Source organism: Nelumbo nucifera, chromosome 1 (assembly GCF_055504915.1).
Source record: "Nelumbo nucifera cultivar China Antique chromosome 1, China Antique-T2T, whole genome shotgun sequence".
In the NCBI taxonomy this organism is placed as follows: domain Eukaryota; kingdom Viridiplantae; phylum Streptophyta; class Magnoliopsida; order Proteales; family Nelumbonaceae; genus Nelumbo; species Nelumbo nucifera.
The window spans coordinates 17,780,958-17,795,301 of record NC_142649.1 but is presented as its reverse complement, the minus strand read 5'-3'; the positions used below and the strand labels follow the sequence as shown (position 1 = coordinate 17,795,301).

At 38.3% G+C, this 14,344-nt stretch overlaps 1 protein-coding gene and 1 pseudogene across 1 annotated transcript; both read left to right on the top strand.

The window, feature by feature from the left end:
• Positions 1-211: 211 nt before the first annotated feature.
• On the top strand, positions 212-1,872 carry LOC104612148 (senescence-specific cysteine protease SAG39-like). The gene is made up of 2 exons (XM_010279471.2): positions 212-731; positions 996-1,872. The coding sequence occupies exons 1-2, from the start codon at positions 287-289 to the stop codon at positions 1,586-1,588; spliced, it is 1,038 nt and encodes a 345-aa protein (XP_010277773.1). The 5' UTR covers positions 212-286; the 3' UTR covers positions 1,589-1,872.
• A 179-nt stretch (positions 1,873-2,051) lies between these two features.
• LOC104612165 (senescence-specific cysteine protease SAG12-like) lies at positions 2,052-10,786 on the top strand (annotated as a pseudogene).
• The last annotated feature ends 3,558 nt before the right edge of the window (positions 10,787-14,344 follow it).

Below are 14,344 nucleotides of genomic sequence, written 5' to 3'. Positions count from 1 at the left end.
ATTCTCACGAACCAAATGGACCCTAGATCTTCATTTTCAGGTGGGACCATCTGGTCCAAATCAGTAAAAGACCCCTAGCACGGCAAGCCAACTACTGGAAACTAAATCACCGTCCAGTCTCCGTCCCAGCAACTATAGTAGAGCAAAAGAGAATCGATCTGTCACTATGGGAAGCATCAAATTGTGTCTATATAAAGCAGACACATTCACAAAGGTTGGACATCTTCGACTCGTATAGCTAGCCTATACTTCTCCTTTCTCATATAGCTCTTCGTGGGTTCCTACAATGGCTTCTTATTGCACGACGGGGTCCCAATTTCTTTGCTTGGCGCTGCTGCTAGCTTTGGGAATTTGGGTTTCCCAAGCTGCAGCTCGCACTCTCCCAGCAGAAGCATCTATGCTGGAGAGGCACGAGCAATGGATGGCTAGTCATGGTGTCCTGTACGAGGATGCTGTGGAGAAGGAAAAGCGGTTCACTATATTCAAGGACAACGTCGAGCGCATAGAAGCCTTCAACATGGCTGGGAACAAGCCATATAAACTTAGCGTCAATAGATTTGCAGACCAAACCAACGAAGAGTTCAAGGCATCTCGTAATGGGTATAAAAGGTCTACACAGCCATCGTCGTCTAAAACATCCTTCAGGTATGAAAATATGACTTCAGTCCTCCCAAGTATGGACTGGAGAAGCAAAGGAGCTGTCACCCCCATCAAGGACCAAGGCGACTGTGGTAAGATATGGCACAACAATATCTTATTAGTAGAATAATAAAACAGAAATTATGTGCTTATATAATGTTTTAAAAACCAATCCAGAGCTGGAATCCCTTTGGCAACCGGTTTTTGGGTGGCTGATTAATTAACTCAATTTTTTTTGGCAAAATTCTGCAATAGAACCGGTTGTCTGGATGGTTTCTGAGTCAAATGGTCCAACCATCCGGGCCAACGGTGGCACAATTGGCTCATGCATATATGTTATATCAAATTAAATACAGGGTGTTGTTGGGCATTCTCGGCTGTGGCAGCCATGGAAGGGATTACAAAGCTCAAGGCAGGTAAACTGATCTCTCTCTCAGAGCAAGAACTGGTAGACTGTGACACCGCCGGTGGTGATTATGGGTGCGAGGGTGGTTTCATGGATAACGCCTTCCAATTCATCCAACACAACGGAGGCCTCACCACCGAAGCCAACTACCCATACAAGCAAACAGACGGAACTTGCGACAAGAGGAAGTCAGCTTTGTCTGCAGCTAAAATCAGTGGGTACGAAGACGTTCCAGCCAACAACGAGGTGGCGTTATTGAAGGCTGTTTCCAACCAACCAGTTTCGGTGGCCATAGATGCCGGTGGCTTTGATTTCCAGTTCTACTCAAGCGGCATCTTCACCGGGGAGTGTGGAACCAACCTAGACCATGGTGTTACTGCAGTTGGTTATGGGACGAGCAGTGATGGAACCAAATATTGGCTGGTGAAGAATTCATGGGGCACTACTTGGGGGGAGAAAGGGTATATAAGGATGAAGAGAGATGTGGCTTCCAAGGAAGGCCTCTGTGGCATCGCCATGCAAGCCTCCTATCCTATTGCCTAATAGCTATAGTTTTTAAATCATGGTTTTAACCCAAAACCATAATCAGTTCCAGATCAAACGGTCCAACCGTCCGGTCCAATTTTAAAAACCATGATTTAAATTGCTTTATCCTCCACGTTACTTGTTTTTTAATTTGTGCTTATTTTTTATATGTATCTAATATATATATATATATATATATATATATAAGCATGTGTACTTAATTAATTTGGTCGTTTCCCTCTTAAGGGATGGAATGTAAATGGTTTTATGATGTTAATGAAAGCTTGATCTAGTGCTGGTTTCTGTTGTTGGGTCGTATATTCTTTGTACTTTAAGTCCTGGAAAGCAGAAATGTGTTTCTTGTCTTCTTTTTTTCTTTTGTTGAAGTGTTCGTTTAGGGGTCTTCAATCTTCATGTAGAGATGTAGATTGGTCCAATTGGGTATACTACACCTTTCTCTATCTAATCGTGGACCAGTTAAATGACGGACAAAGCAGCTGTTGATGACAAACGCATTTCATCAGCAAATGAACAAGTGTCAATATACAGTACTGAACTGGTAAGCGTTCTTTCCATTCTACATGGAGAGGACTTGAATCAGTTGATTGCTACTTCGCTTGAAAGCGATAAACCTATGAAGTAGGACCTTCAAACGAAATTGAACCCTGTAACCATTGTTCAATTTCGACCATCTGATCTGTATAAATCAGTTGGTGATGTTTTAAAAGAATTAAAAAATTAAAATATAAAAACTGCCCAGAAACCATTGTTCGGATTAATGGTTCAACCATCAGCTGGGTCAATGGGTGGGAAAAAGTGGTTCGGGGCTGAAATAAAACTGATACCCTGCCCGCTTTTCTGTCCGATCGACCATCCAGGTCACGGTGAAAGATAGTTTTAAAACCTTACTCACTATAGTGAATTAAAAAATTTGTTTCACTGGCTGATCCAATTAATTTCCCTTTCTACGTCAAAAGCAGTGAAAATACAACAATACCCGAAATATCAACATACAAAGTAGAAGGTAGGCTTAGATATGATATAGGATTTTACCTGGTCGGCCTTGTCCCTTCTTTTATTTATTGCATTTTGTGTGTGGAGAAAAGCGCTGCATGAAATCTACTTTGGACGACCTAGTGTCATTTTAGTCTCTGAATGCGATAATTTAGTATTTAAATTTTTAAAATGTATCAATTTAGTACTTGCTGTTAATCATTTCATTAACTAGTCGTTAATGGTATTTGAAAAGAAAAATGTTTTTTTAGTGGCATCTATTTTATTTTTATTTTTATCAACATCTAAACGTTAATAAAAAATGAACAGCAATGGTTTTTAAAACTGAACCGGTGACCGAACCAGTCAGGGGTCTGGTTACCGGTTCGAACGGTCCGACCGTTTGACTCAGATGGTCAGCCTATTCTGACAAAAAATAAAAAAAAAAATAAAAAAATTGAAAAACGGTCAAAACCATTTGAATAGTTAACCGACCAGTTCAGCGGTTTGCTAACCAAAATCAATGGTTTTGGGGAAAAACGGAACCGGTCAGGTGATCGGTTCCCAGTTTTTCTGGTCTGACCCTCCGGTCCGGTCCGGTTTTGAAAACCATGATGAACGGTCCCAAATCCTTTCCTCTTCTATTCAAGAAAATTAGGGTCACATCTCAATGGGCATTCTGGTGATTCTAACTTTGTTGAAAAAAATAATAGACAAGGATTTAGGACTGTTTATTTTTTATCAATGCTTAGATGGCTGATAAAGAAAATTAGATGACATTGGAAGGACATTTGTGTCTTTTCAAATGCAACTTAACAGATGGTTAATGGATTGGACTGGTTAACGATAGGTAATGGATTGACATGTTTTGAAAGTTCGAGTACTGAATTGCATGGTTTTTAAAACCGACCCAAAGACCGAACCGGTCAGGGATCCGGTTACTAGGTCAAACGGTTCGACCGTTTGAACCGAACACTCGGACTGTTCTGAGAAAAAATAAAAAAAATTTAAAAAATAAAAAATGGTCAAAACCGTACGAATGGTTCAAATGCCCAGTTCAGCGGTTTGCTGACCAAAATCAATGGTTTTGGGGGAAAATCCGGTTTTTGGGAAAAACGGAACCAATCACCTGACCGATTCCCGATTTTTCTGGTCCAACCATCCAGTCCGGTCCAGTTTTAAAAACCATACTGAATTATCACGTCTTAAAATTCAGGGACCAAAGCGGCACTAGGCCGAAATTACAGGATTCTAATTAAGAATTTTCTCGAAATGTTATGTGTGCATTACAGTTTATTATAAACATTAATTAGGTCTAATTAATATATTTAAAAAGGGTTATAACTTATACTATTATGGGACTAGTGCCATAATGGAAAATACCTATTAGCAATACAAGGGGTTTTATTATCGTTTCATTCTCATATTATAAATTTTCACATACTAACATTTATCTATTTAAAACATATTCTTGTAGAAAATGCAGAATCAAAATTTGTCATTTTTAATATTGAAAAAGGTCATAATTATATTAAATATTACCCTTAGGCTTTAGAGGCGATCCTGTCAAATTATTGCTTTTGAGGACTAAGACTTAAAAATAATTTATTTTGACATATTACAAATCCCTACTATGTTAATTTGAAAACATATCTTAATTTGCCCGCACGTCAAAGCAATATTTAACATATTCATGAACTTGTTAATAAACTTTCCTATATAAATATAAATGCGAATATACACAATTAACTAAAATTTAACATACATAACATTAATGACATATATAATATAATATAATATAATAAATTGTTAAAATGGGTTTTGCATATATAATTCAGCCCAACGTTTTCAAACCGTCGTTGACCCAGACGGCCGGACCGTTCGGCCCAGGAATCGTTTAGGTAACCAGTTCCATTTTACCTCAAACCTGAAATTTGATAAAAAAATCGTTGAAAAAGTCAATAAACCATTGACCCGGGCGGTAGAACTGTCGACCCATTCAATGGTTTTTGACATTTTTTTTATTTTTTTAATTATTTTTTAATTTTGCTGCCAGAATGGGCCATCTGTTTGAACTGGACGGTTAGACCGTCGACCCAAAAACCGGTCAATAGAACGGTTCCATTTCGGGGTCATTTTTTAAAACGTTGGTTCAGCCTATTCTTGCAAATATTTATTTATTGCTTATCTTATATTCTTGTGTGGGGTTCGTTATTTAATATTCTTTATTTATTGAAAATCTTTGTTTTATGTTCTTCTAAATATGGTTTTGATAAAAAAGAATTATGAAAACATGTAGGTTATAATTTAGGGAGAATGACGGTTCAGTCCAGGGTCAGAATTTTTAGGCCCAAAGTACAGTTGATATAAATATCAGCTTGGAATTGATGTCAATTCACAGGTGGACATTTTTGTATGGAATGGGCATTATTGACATTTTAAATGTTTATAAATCTGTAATAAAATTCAGAAATCTACATTAGGCTTGCCCTTACTTTTCCAAAAAAAAAAAAGAAAAAATCCGTGGTTTTATTTCTCTTGCATGATCGTTGTTCTAGGAGTTAGCTAGTCTCATTCACCACTTGATAATCAAGACAACTCTATAGTCAAATTACATGGCCCTAATTAGTTAGGCTATCATATCATATATTCATATTGATTAACTCTAATCCATAAATAATTCAAAAATAAGTCATAATGTGGTCAGCTTATTTCCGTTTTTCAACATCTCATCTAACATTCAAAATTTTTCACAAAACGAAGAGGCGTATCCTTATCATCCATATTTGAAAAAGCGGAAATACATACTTCCTGAAAGGAGTGATTTTATTTATTTATTTGTATGACCATCTTCATAAGGTTTCCGATGTCGCTTTCAAAATGTAAAAATCGTTAAAAGTTGGAAATAATAATAATACCCCACGTCAGTCACAAGCCATCCATGCAAAGAGAGAAATTGAGTTATTGTGAGGCATGACATAAGATGTTATTATTGGTTATTGTGAGGCATGACACCAGTGTTTTTGAACTGCATGCCGTTGATCTGAATGATTAGACCGTTCGGCTTGAAAATTATTTGGGCAACTGATAATTTTTTACCGTTTTTCTATTTTAGTTATGTTTTAATTTAGAATGAAATCTGATGAAGGAAGATTTGGTTCGATCTCGTGATCATTCAACACGTGGCAAAGGCAACAGCTCGGCACAACAGTGCGTCCAAGGTGCGAGTTCCGAAAGGATGAACCAGTGGTCCGAACTCCCTACAAGGAGCCCGAATTCCTCGCAAGGAGCCCGAGCTCTCCCTTATTTCCCGAGCCTTACAAACACAAAGGGCAACAACCCGAACTGGCCTGCCCCATGGCAGTTCGGGACACACCTCTATCTGAACTCGAGACTTCACCTCGCTCACCACTCCAGCACTTCGCCTCCAGGACGCCAAACTGAACAACCGTACCACGCCTGACACCGAGGAAGTCCGTACCCAGGGGTGGCGCACCTGATTGACTTGGGATCTGACGCTTGACAGCCGCACTTCGACAGCTACCTGCCACCGCCACTTGCCACCGCCATCTCCAGTTGCAGAGACGGCTCCAACAAAGAGAGCAGCGGCGCCCATTTCATTTTTCAACAATCGAATTTGAATCATTTTTGAAATGACAAAAATGACCACTATATTGAGGGATTCCTCTTCCGCCTTCGCCTTGACCACAAAATCCGGTGAACCTGCCATCGGATAATAAACAACCTATTTACTCTTGCTAATTCGTCCAGTCGTCAATAAGCTTCTATGATTAACGAACTTACTTCACCTGGTCGTCAACAAATGCCGATGTGACATCCCATAGTAAATGTGCCGGAAATCCCACATCACAGCATGAACATCTCTCATTGCAATCGTCTATACTGGTGGCTCTGCCTTGTAGTTCAATGGGGGAAATACTGAATCTTCACAAAACCTAGGAACCGAAAACCCACCTCCATTGTTTGCATCGCTTGGTGTCAGGATCTTCGAGAGTGACAAAATCATTTCCTCATAATCCTCAACCTCACCATCCTGCGACAATCCCATTGCAACTGATGGCATACGAACCATTCCGAAAAATGATTGATCTGGCGGTTCAAGACGTATTTTGCAAAAACCTCACAAGTATCAAAATTCGCTAGGAACATAACCGACACGATTCTGCACAGAGCGATGCGCTCGATGCAGACCAGAGAACTAAAATCTAGAGAAGAAGAAGCCTGCTTCGCATGGACTTGCAGGAAGTTGCAAACTGTGGAACCGACGGTGGGGATTTTTAACTCATTTTGTAGGTATACTATGAAAGACAACTAGTAAACTAAGAATGAAAACAAACTATTCCCCTCAACAGATAAGTTGTGTCTCTTTCGGAAATTTGTTCCTCTCAAAAAAAAAAAAAAAAAAAAACAGAGAGATCATAATCTCCTTGCCAACGAAAGCCCATATCTCTTTTTTACTCTTCTTCGAGGAAGCGAAGATGCTAGCCTTCCGAAGTGGGCATACCCTTCAAACGAACAATACCAAGCGATAAACTTTTCATTTCTGCAACCTCTTCTTTCTTCTTCTATCTCGTCGTTGCTATTGTAGATTAATCGAGTGTGCTTCCCTGTAAACCCTACCATTTTATTTTGGTTCACGTTCATCTTTCTCAACAATGACCAAGAGACCAGAGTCTTTCGAGATTTAGCAAGCTCTTTGCCCTTTCCATCCATCCCCATGACAGACTGAACACAAAGTAGAATAGATTTTAGAATTCAATTAGATAGGAGGGAAAAAGAACAGACAGTTAGTGAACGTCACCTTTGTTCTGTTATTTCTTTAACCTAGATTGAAGAGAAAGGGGAATAGGGTAAAAAGAAAGGAAAAGGGTAAAATCTGAATAATAAAGGTTAGTTTTGACATTATGAAATTATTTAAACTGCACCTGATCTCACGTGTTGACTTTGACTGACGATGAATTAACATTAGGTACCAGATTGTCACAAATTGGAAGTTTGGATATTAGATTGTCGCATTTTAAAGTTCAGGGACTAAAGTGTCACTCGAGCCAAAGTACAGGGTACTGATATGGAATTTTCCCTTAAAAAATAATGTGTTCTTCAGGTAGTCTGGTATACCAATGCTATTTGTATTTGAAATGTTTTGGGTAGATTTCATAAGAGATATGCATTGTTACATCCCATATGAGAATCACATCAGCTGAAACTCCAATCCTAGGAATGCATTTTAGTGTATGCTTGTTTTAACTAGTTTTCAACCTGTAGTGAATTGGCTGACCAAACCATTTGAACCATAACCCGATCATGATCTGATTTTCAACGGCCCTAGACCATCCTAATCATCATAGAGTTTATTGATGGTGGTCGAATTGCCCAGCTTCCTTGCTGGATGATAGCTCGAACAAGTGGTGTTAAGGTTGGCAAATCAATATATAAGAACCTAATTATCAAAGTGCACAAGGGTTTGGACCTGAGATAGGCACTCCGATGCTTAAGTTAGTTGAGTAAACAAGAAAGCAAAGGGAGATTGTAGGAGCTAGAGAGCTAAAATTCACTAAATTGCACCTACCTTGTGAAGGCATGGAGGTGCCTTATTATAGGCTTTGGGGTCCAAGAGCCGTCCAAGATATCCGAAAATGATAGGTCTTATCGGCCCAGTACCTTTGGGGCACGTTCTACCGGCGCTAGTGATGATCCTCATCTAGTCCCTTTGAAGCATGTGGGATTGGGGGTCATCCCTGCTAGGTGGACGACGTGCCGCCATTTGTTTTAGAATCGATAGGCGTGTTAAATGAATAAGCACAACACACCATGTAGGTCAAGGAGGTCAAGCCAGCATCTGAAGTCACCTACTTGTTCTCCTTAGGTAATGTGCTCCGCTCTATTGTGGAGCAGCCAGTTCTTCCATCGGTTGAGACGTAGGTCGGGCTGGTCAGCTTGGATAGACTTGGTCAGGTGCAACCTACCTCCTTCTGGCATCGAGGTGTCAATTAAATGGTTCAGTCTAGCCATGTGGCTCTTCGTGGCTAGGATGTTGTAGGGCATTCTCGGCAGTGGCAGCAATGGACGTGATTATCCAAATCAAGACAGGTCAACTAATCTCTCTATCTGAGTGATGAACATACAATTTATCTATAATTTATGAGGTCATTGCATGGATTTTTATGCCATTTTTATTTAATTTTGCCGTAATTTAGTTTAATGATAAGAAAAGATTTCAGGGTAATTAAACCAAGAAAAAGAAAGAAAAAAGGCAAGAAAAGAATGTTCAAAAAAACCAATTTCAGCCCAGCCCGGTTGTGGAAGCAAGAGAGAGCACTTCGGCCCAAGAAGAACAAGTTGATTCCTTGAAAAAACTCAAGAAAAGAAAACCTAGCAAAGAGTAAAATTTAGCCTAGTAGAAAAGGCCCATTCTTAGCCCAAAAGAGCAGCCTAGAGTGTAGCTATCATTTGCTAAGAGGGAGCCTAAGTGCAGCCCAAAGAGCTAGGGGCGACAACTCTTAGAAGGCTTTCAAGAGAACTCTAGAAAGTTCAAGAAGGGGGTGTAATACACCCCATTCTAGAGGCTTCAAGAAGGGGCAAGAGCCCCCTTGAAAATCTATATAAGGAGGCCTCTAGAAGGGGGGAAGGTGTTCAATTACTTGAGAGAAATGCTCTCCCACTCCTAGAGGTTCGAATACCTTGATGAGAAGAGAAGAGAAGAAGGGCTAGGCACAAGGAAGAGAAGAAGAAGGGCTGAAAAAGTTCAAGTGAAGCTAGCAAGAAGAGAAGGTGAGTTCGAAATTGGGGGTTTTTGATTCAGAGATCTATTGTAATAATTCCATTCTAGTTTCATTTTCCTTTGATTCAAATTCAACTTCCTTTATGTTTCTTTTTCCCTCTTCTATTCTTTCTTGATGTAATTAAGTTTGTAAAATTTCAGTTCAGCAATCAATTTCTTTTTGATTCATTCGAATGTGTGTGAATTGTTATTAAAGTTTCTTGAATAAGGGTTAATTGTAGATCAATTCAGCCAATTAAACTTTCAAAACTCATATATGAGATTGCAAGATCTGAATTGCTTGAAAGAGAATTCAGACCTGCAATTTTTCAGATTGGCCGAATAGATCTAAGCTTGGAATTCTTAGAGTGCTTGAGAAAGACTTTAGGAATTCAGATCTACTATTCAAGAACTGAATTGGATGCAAGGTTAGAGATAACTTGCACAATTCAATTGGTGATCAATTCAGATTTGAATTGAAGAAATGTTTGAATGATTCTTAGATTTGAATTGGATGCCTTAGAAGTGTTTGAAGAAATGCATGCATGGGATTAGATCCTTGATAGAGATATGAGGATCATCACTAATGCATAGGATGAACATGCACTCGAAAAAGGCTGCTCATGACCTTGGGGTTTCACCAAACCAAGGCTTAATCACAATCTATTCGAATGATTCAATTTGATTGATTGCTGAATTCTGAGATTAACATTAACTGCTTACTCTTCTAACCTGAATTGAAGGAAATTGGGCCAATAATTTAGATAGGTTTTAGTTTAGGATTTTTAGCTTTTGAATAAAGTTTTGATTGATTGTTGATCAGATAAGAAGTGCCCAATTTAGTATTGGTAATTGTTTCCTAAATTCTCGTGGGAACGATACTTTATTCACTACTTTACTACTTGAACAGCTAGTGCACTTGCTAGTGTCACAATGAGCCACATCACTGAGCAAGAGCTGTTAGACTGCAACACTGAAATGGTGGTTCCATGGAAAAAGCATTCGAGTTTATCCAACAAAATGGAGGCCTTACCACTAAAGAAAACTACCCTTACAGTGCAGTGCAGGGAGTGTGCGACACAGAGAAGTCAACATCCAATGCAGCAAGTATCAATGGATATGAGCAAGTCCCTTCAAGCGACGAATATGCACTATTGCAAGCTGTAGCAATGCAACCAGTTTCCGTCGCCATAGCTGCCAACAGTCCTGACTTCCACAATTACCACAGTGGTATTTTCACTAGGGAATGTGTAACAAAATTGAACCATGCTGTTACAGTGGTTGGTTATCGTACAAGTGAAGATGGTATGAAGTATTGGCTACTCCAGAATTCATGGGGCACTCAATGGGGAGATGGTGGATATATGCGAATCCAACGAGATGTTGGCTCAAATGGTGGCCTTTGTGGCATTGCCATGGATGCCTCTTATCCTACTACCTAAAGATCTTCATTAATATAAGTATCTGCATGGTGATGACATCCATCAGAGTTTATATATATATATATATATATATATATATATATATATGAAGGGATGAGAGATCCATCGTATGGATGCCCAAATCTTGCAGAATAAAGGGGCGAATTTCAAAAATTTTTCTCTCCCTTTCAACTGGGAATCACATTCCCTATTTATAAAATCATATTTTCAAGGATCAATCTTGAACTATAAACTGAACCAGATCTGAACCAAAAGTAGTAGGAGAAGATTATACTTGATACGGAGAAGTAATATCTCCCAACGAAGGTGTTCACGCCCAAGGAAGGATCCAAAGACTGCTCCCACTAAAGATGGCGTAGTGCAGGATAGAGCAGAATCAACAGTATTCTTCTCCAAGAATTCTGTCATTCGCAAGAAACAATAGGATGGCACGTGAGCACAACTTCCTATCAATTCTTTCTCAAAGAATTGATGTCAAGATCGAATCTTGACTTCTCCCACAATTGGAGATCGAATTGGCAAACTGGGCGGCAAGAACAAGGAGACGGCAAGAAAGAATTCTGCAGGGTTGCTTAATTCTTTCTTTTGTGTTTTTCAGCACTAAAGAGGATGTAAAACCAACTCTCCTAAAGGCTGCCGCCCCTTCTTTCTCTTGTAACCCTAAAGGATCAGCTCCTAATCCAATTAGGACTTGCTGATCCAAATTTGATTTAGATTAGATATCCCTTTAGGTGATAAGAATTAACCCTTATCTTATCTGCAGATAAGATTAGCTTTCTCCTAATCTCATTAGGAGGTTTCTAGATCTGAATCACATTCAGATCTGGACTCTCTGAGTGGATAGGGTTAAGACCTTACCCTATCTGCTAATCCATCTCAGAATTCGCCCCATATTTAACTAATTAAATAGCCCAGTTCGAAATGGGCTTTAGGCCCATTAAGCTTATGTGCTCACTTAAACTTCCTAACTGCTGCCCAGTTGGGCTTCCTTGTAGGGCATGGGACCCAAGCATTGATCTACACATCAGCCACATGGGTTCGGCCCAGCCTTTGTTACAAGGCCTGGCCGAATACACTGTTATGGACAGTGCACCCCTTGAAACCCATCAAATGGGTTCTATGGGCCCAACACTTACCCTAAGTGGTCCCTGGGCCAAACCACCTTGTAACACCCAGGGATTGTGGGCAGATGCAAGATTAGCCCATCAGGTATTATCCTCAATGGTCTTACACTTAACCTCTCAGCCCATAATGATCATACACTACCCGACAAGAGAGGACCTCTCCCTTGTCTGCAAGGAACAGTGTTGCACTCTCTACTTATATAGATCCCGGGAATTAAAACCTTTTTGCAAACCTTTTAGAAACCATAATATATATACTTTTATATCTCATATAAAACATACTTTGCAAAACAAATCTCAACGATTGAAATCGGCTATTGGTAGTCTTGGTTTCCATCAGTGAGAGTGCATCCCCGATCATTACCTTTGTCCGACAAAGGAGCTGATCCTGTCACTATGATCACCCACTCAGATGAATTCTCAGACTGTCCCAACATACCCAGGTTTTGACCCCCGCTAAGGATCTCACTGATTGGTACATCAAAGATAGCCCAATCCGACACCTAGTGCAGTATCATAATCGAGTCTAGGGGTCGGGTGTAACTTTCCAGTTTTGCCCATCAATCTCTAAGGTACAGGGCAATACTGGAAATCTGGTCCAGTTCAAAGATTCAATTAATCCTACACTGTATGCGCCTAGGGTCTCACCCTGGCAGCTGAGACAGGCCACCCCAACCGACTTGGTGGCACAACAGTGTCAGCCTTAACAGGATAGGTCTCCCTAGACCGACCCACTGGCTGTGAACATTCTAAACTAACACGAATCTCATTTGGTGTCCAATTTAAGGGTATTACACAGAAACATACCAAGGGAACATGAATCAAATATGTACTTTTATTCATTTACAATAAACTCATAATGTACATCATTCTAATTGAAGCTAAGGGCATACAAAACTGTCTAAATATATATATATATATATATATATATTATATTAATTAGCAAGAAGTAGCTAAAAGTGTGATGCATATTATATGTTATATTAATGAAGTTTCGTTAATCAAGTATTAAGTGTTAACTATATGTCATTACTAGTGGAACTTAAATTATAATAGGGAATGTTTACCTAAGGTGCATCTATATTCTATTATAGATTTCTCTCTCTCATGTTTCCAATCACTTAGCCAACCCCCTCCAAAAATTTCTCTTGAGTTATTTCTCCCACCTAAAATTCCTCTTAAAACACATCATGATCTATATTACATGCTCAATAAGCCATCTAAAAACCAAAAACGTGGTTAAATTAACTTGGGTATTTAAATTAATTTTGATAATTTTCAATAATTATTGATATTATTGAATATTGTTCAGTAAATATCAATACCTAAACTATAATTTTTCGTAACTTTGGTAAATTGGAAAATTTAATTACTAAAAATTGCTTTATGAAAATTACTAAATTTGATAATTTACTTTCAGAAATTTTCGAAAATTAATTATTGAAGTCAATAATTACTGAAAATAAATAATTAATTAAAATTTTAATAAAAAACAATTTAATAATTAAAAATTATTAGTAATATTTCATTAGAAAATTTAGTTCAATAAATATAAATTTATTTTTTTACATTTTAGTAATTTTGATATTATCAATAGCTTTAAGCTATAAGTAGTTATTCATATTTTCTGTATTTTTTGTCAATTTATTAATATTTAATGATATTATCAGACATTAATTAATTTTTTTGCAGTGGAAAAATAATTTCAATAAATATAATTTTTTTTTATATTTTCAATCATTTTGATATTTACTATAATTTTTGAGCAATGATTAGTGATTTTGGTAATTTAGTTACTAAAAATTATTGATTTTGGTAATTTAATTGCAACCTTAACAGCAATTTGCATCAATAACAATTGCAGCCTTAACAACATGCTGAGACGTATAATTAAATGAAAAAGGTCAATCGGTCAGTGCACCTGGTAACCCGATGTTTATCGGTTAACATTCTCATAATTAGATGAGCATAATCATTTTTGTGTTCTTTGTTGAATTCTATTTACTTAAAAAAATGGAAAATTTCTTATCAGTACCCTTTACTTTGGCTTAAGTGACAATTTGGTCCCCAAACTTTAGAATGCGACAATCCAATACCCAAACTTTCAATTTGTGACAATACGGTACCTGGCGTTAACCCATCGTTAGTCAACGCATAAAAAGACATAAATACCCATTTCATTTTTCAACAATCAAATTTGAATCATTTATGAAATGACAAAAATGACCACTATATTGAGGGATTCCTCTTCCGCCTCCGCCTTGATCCCAAAATCTGATGAACCTGCCCTTGGATAATAAACAACCTATTTACTCCCACTAATTCAATAGCCTCTACTACAAATTCAGCTGGAACCCTGCCCCTTCTACTACCTCAAGAACCCCTCTCCACTTCCAAACCCCTCTTCCATTTTCACAATAGGAGAAGCCACAGA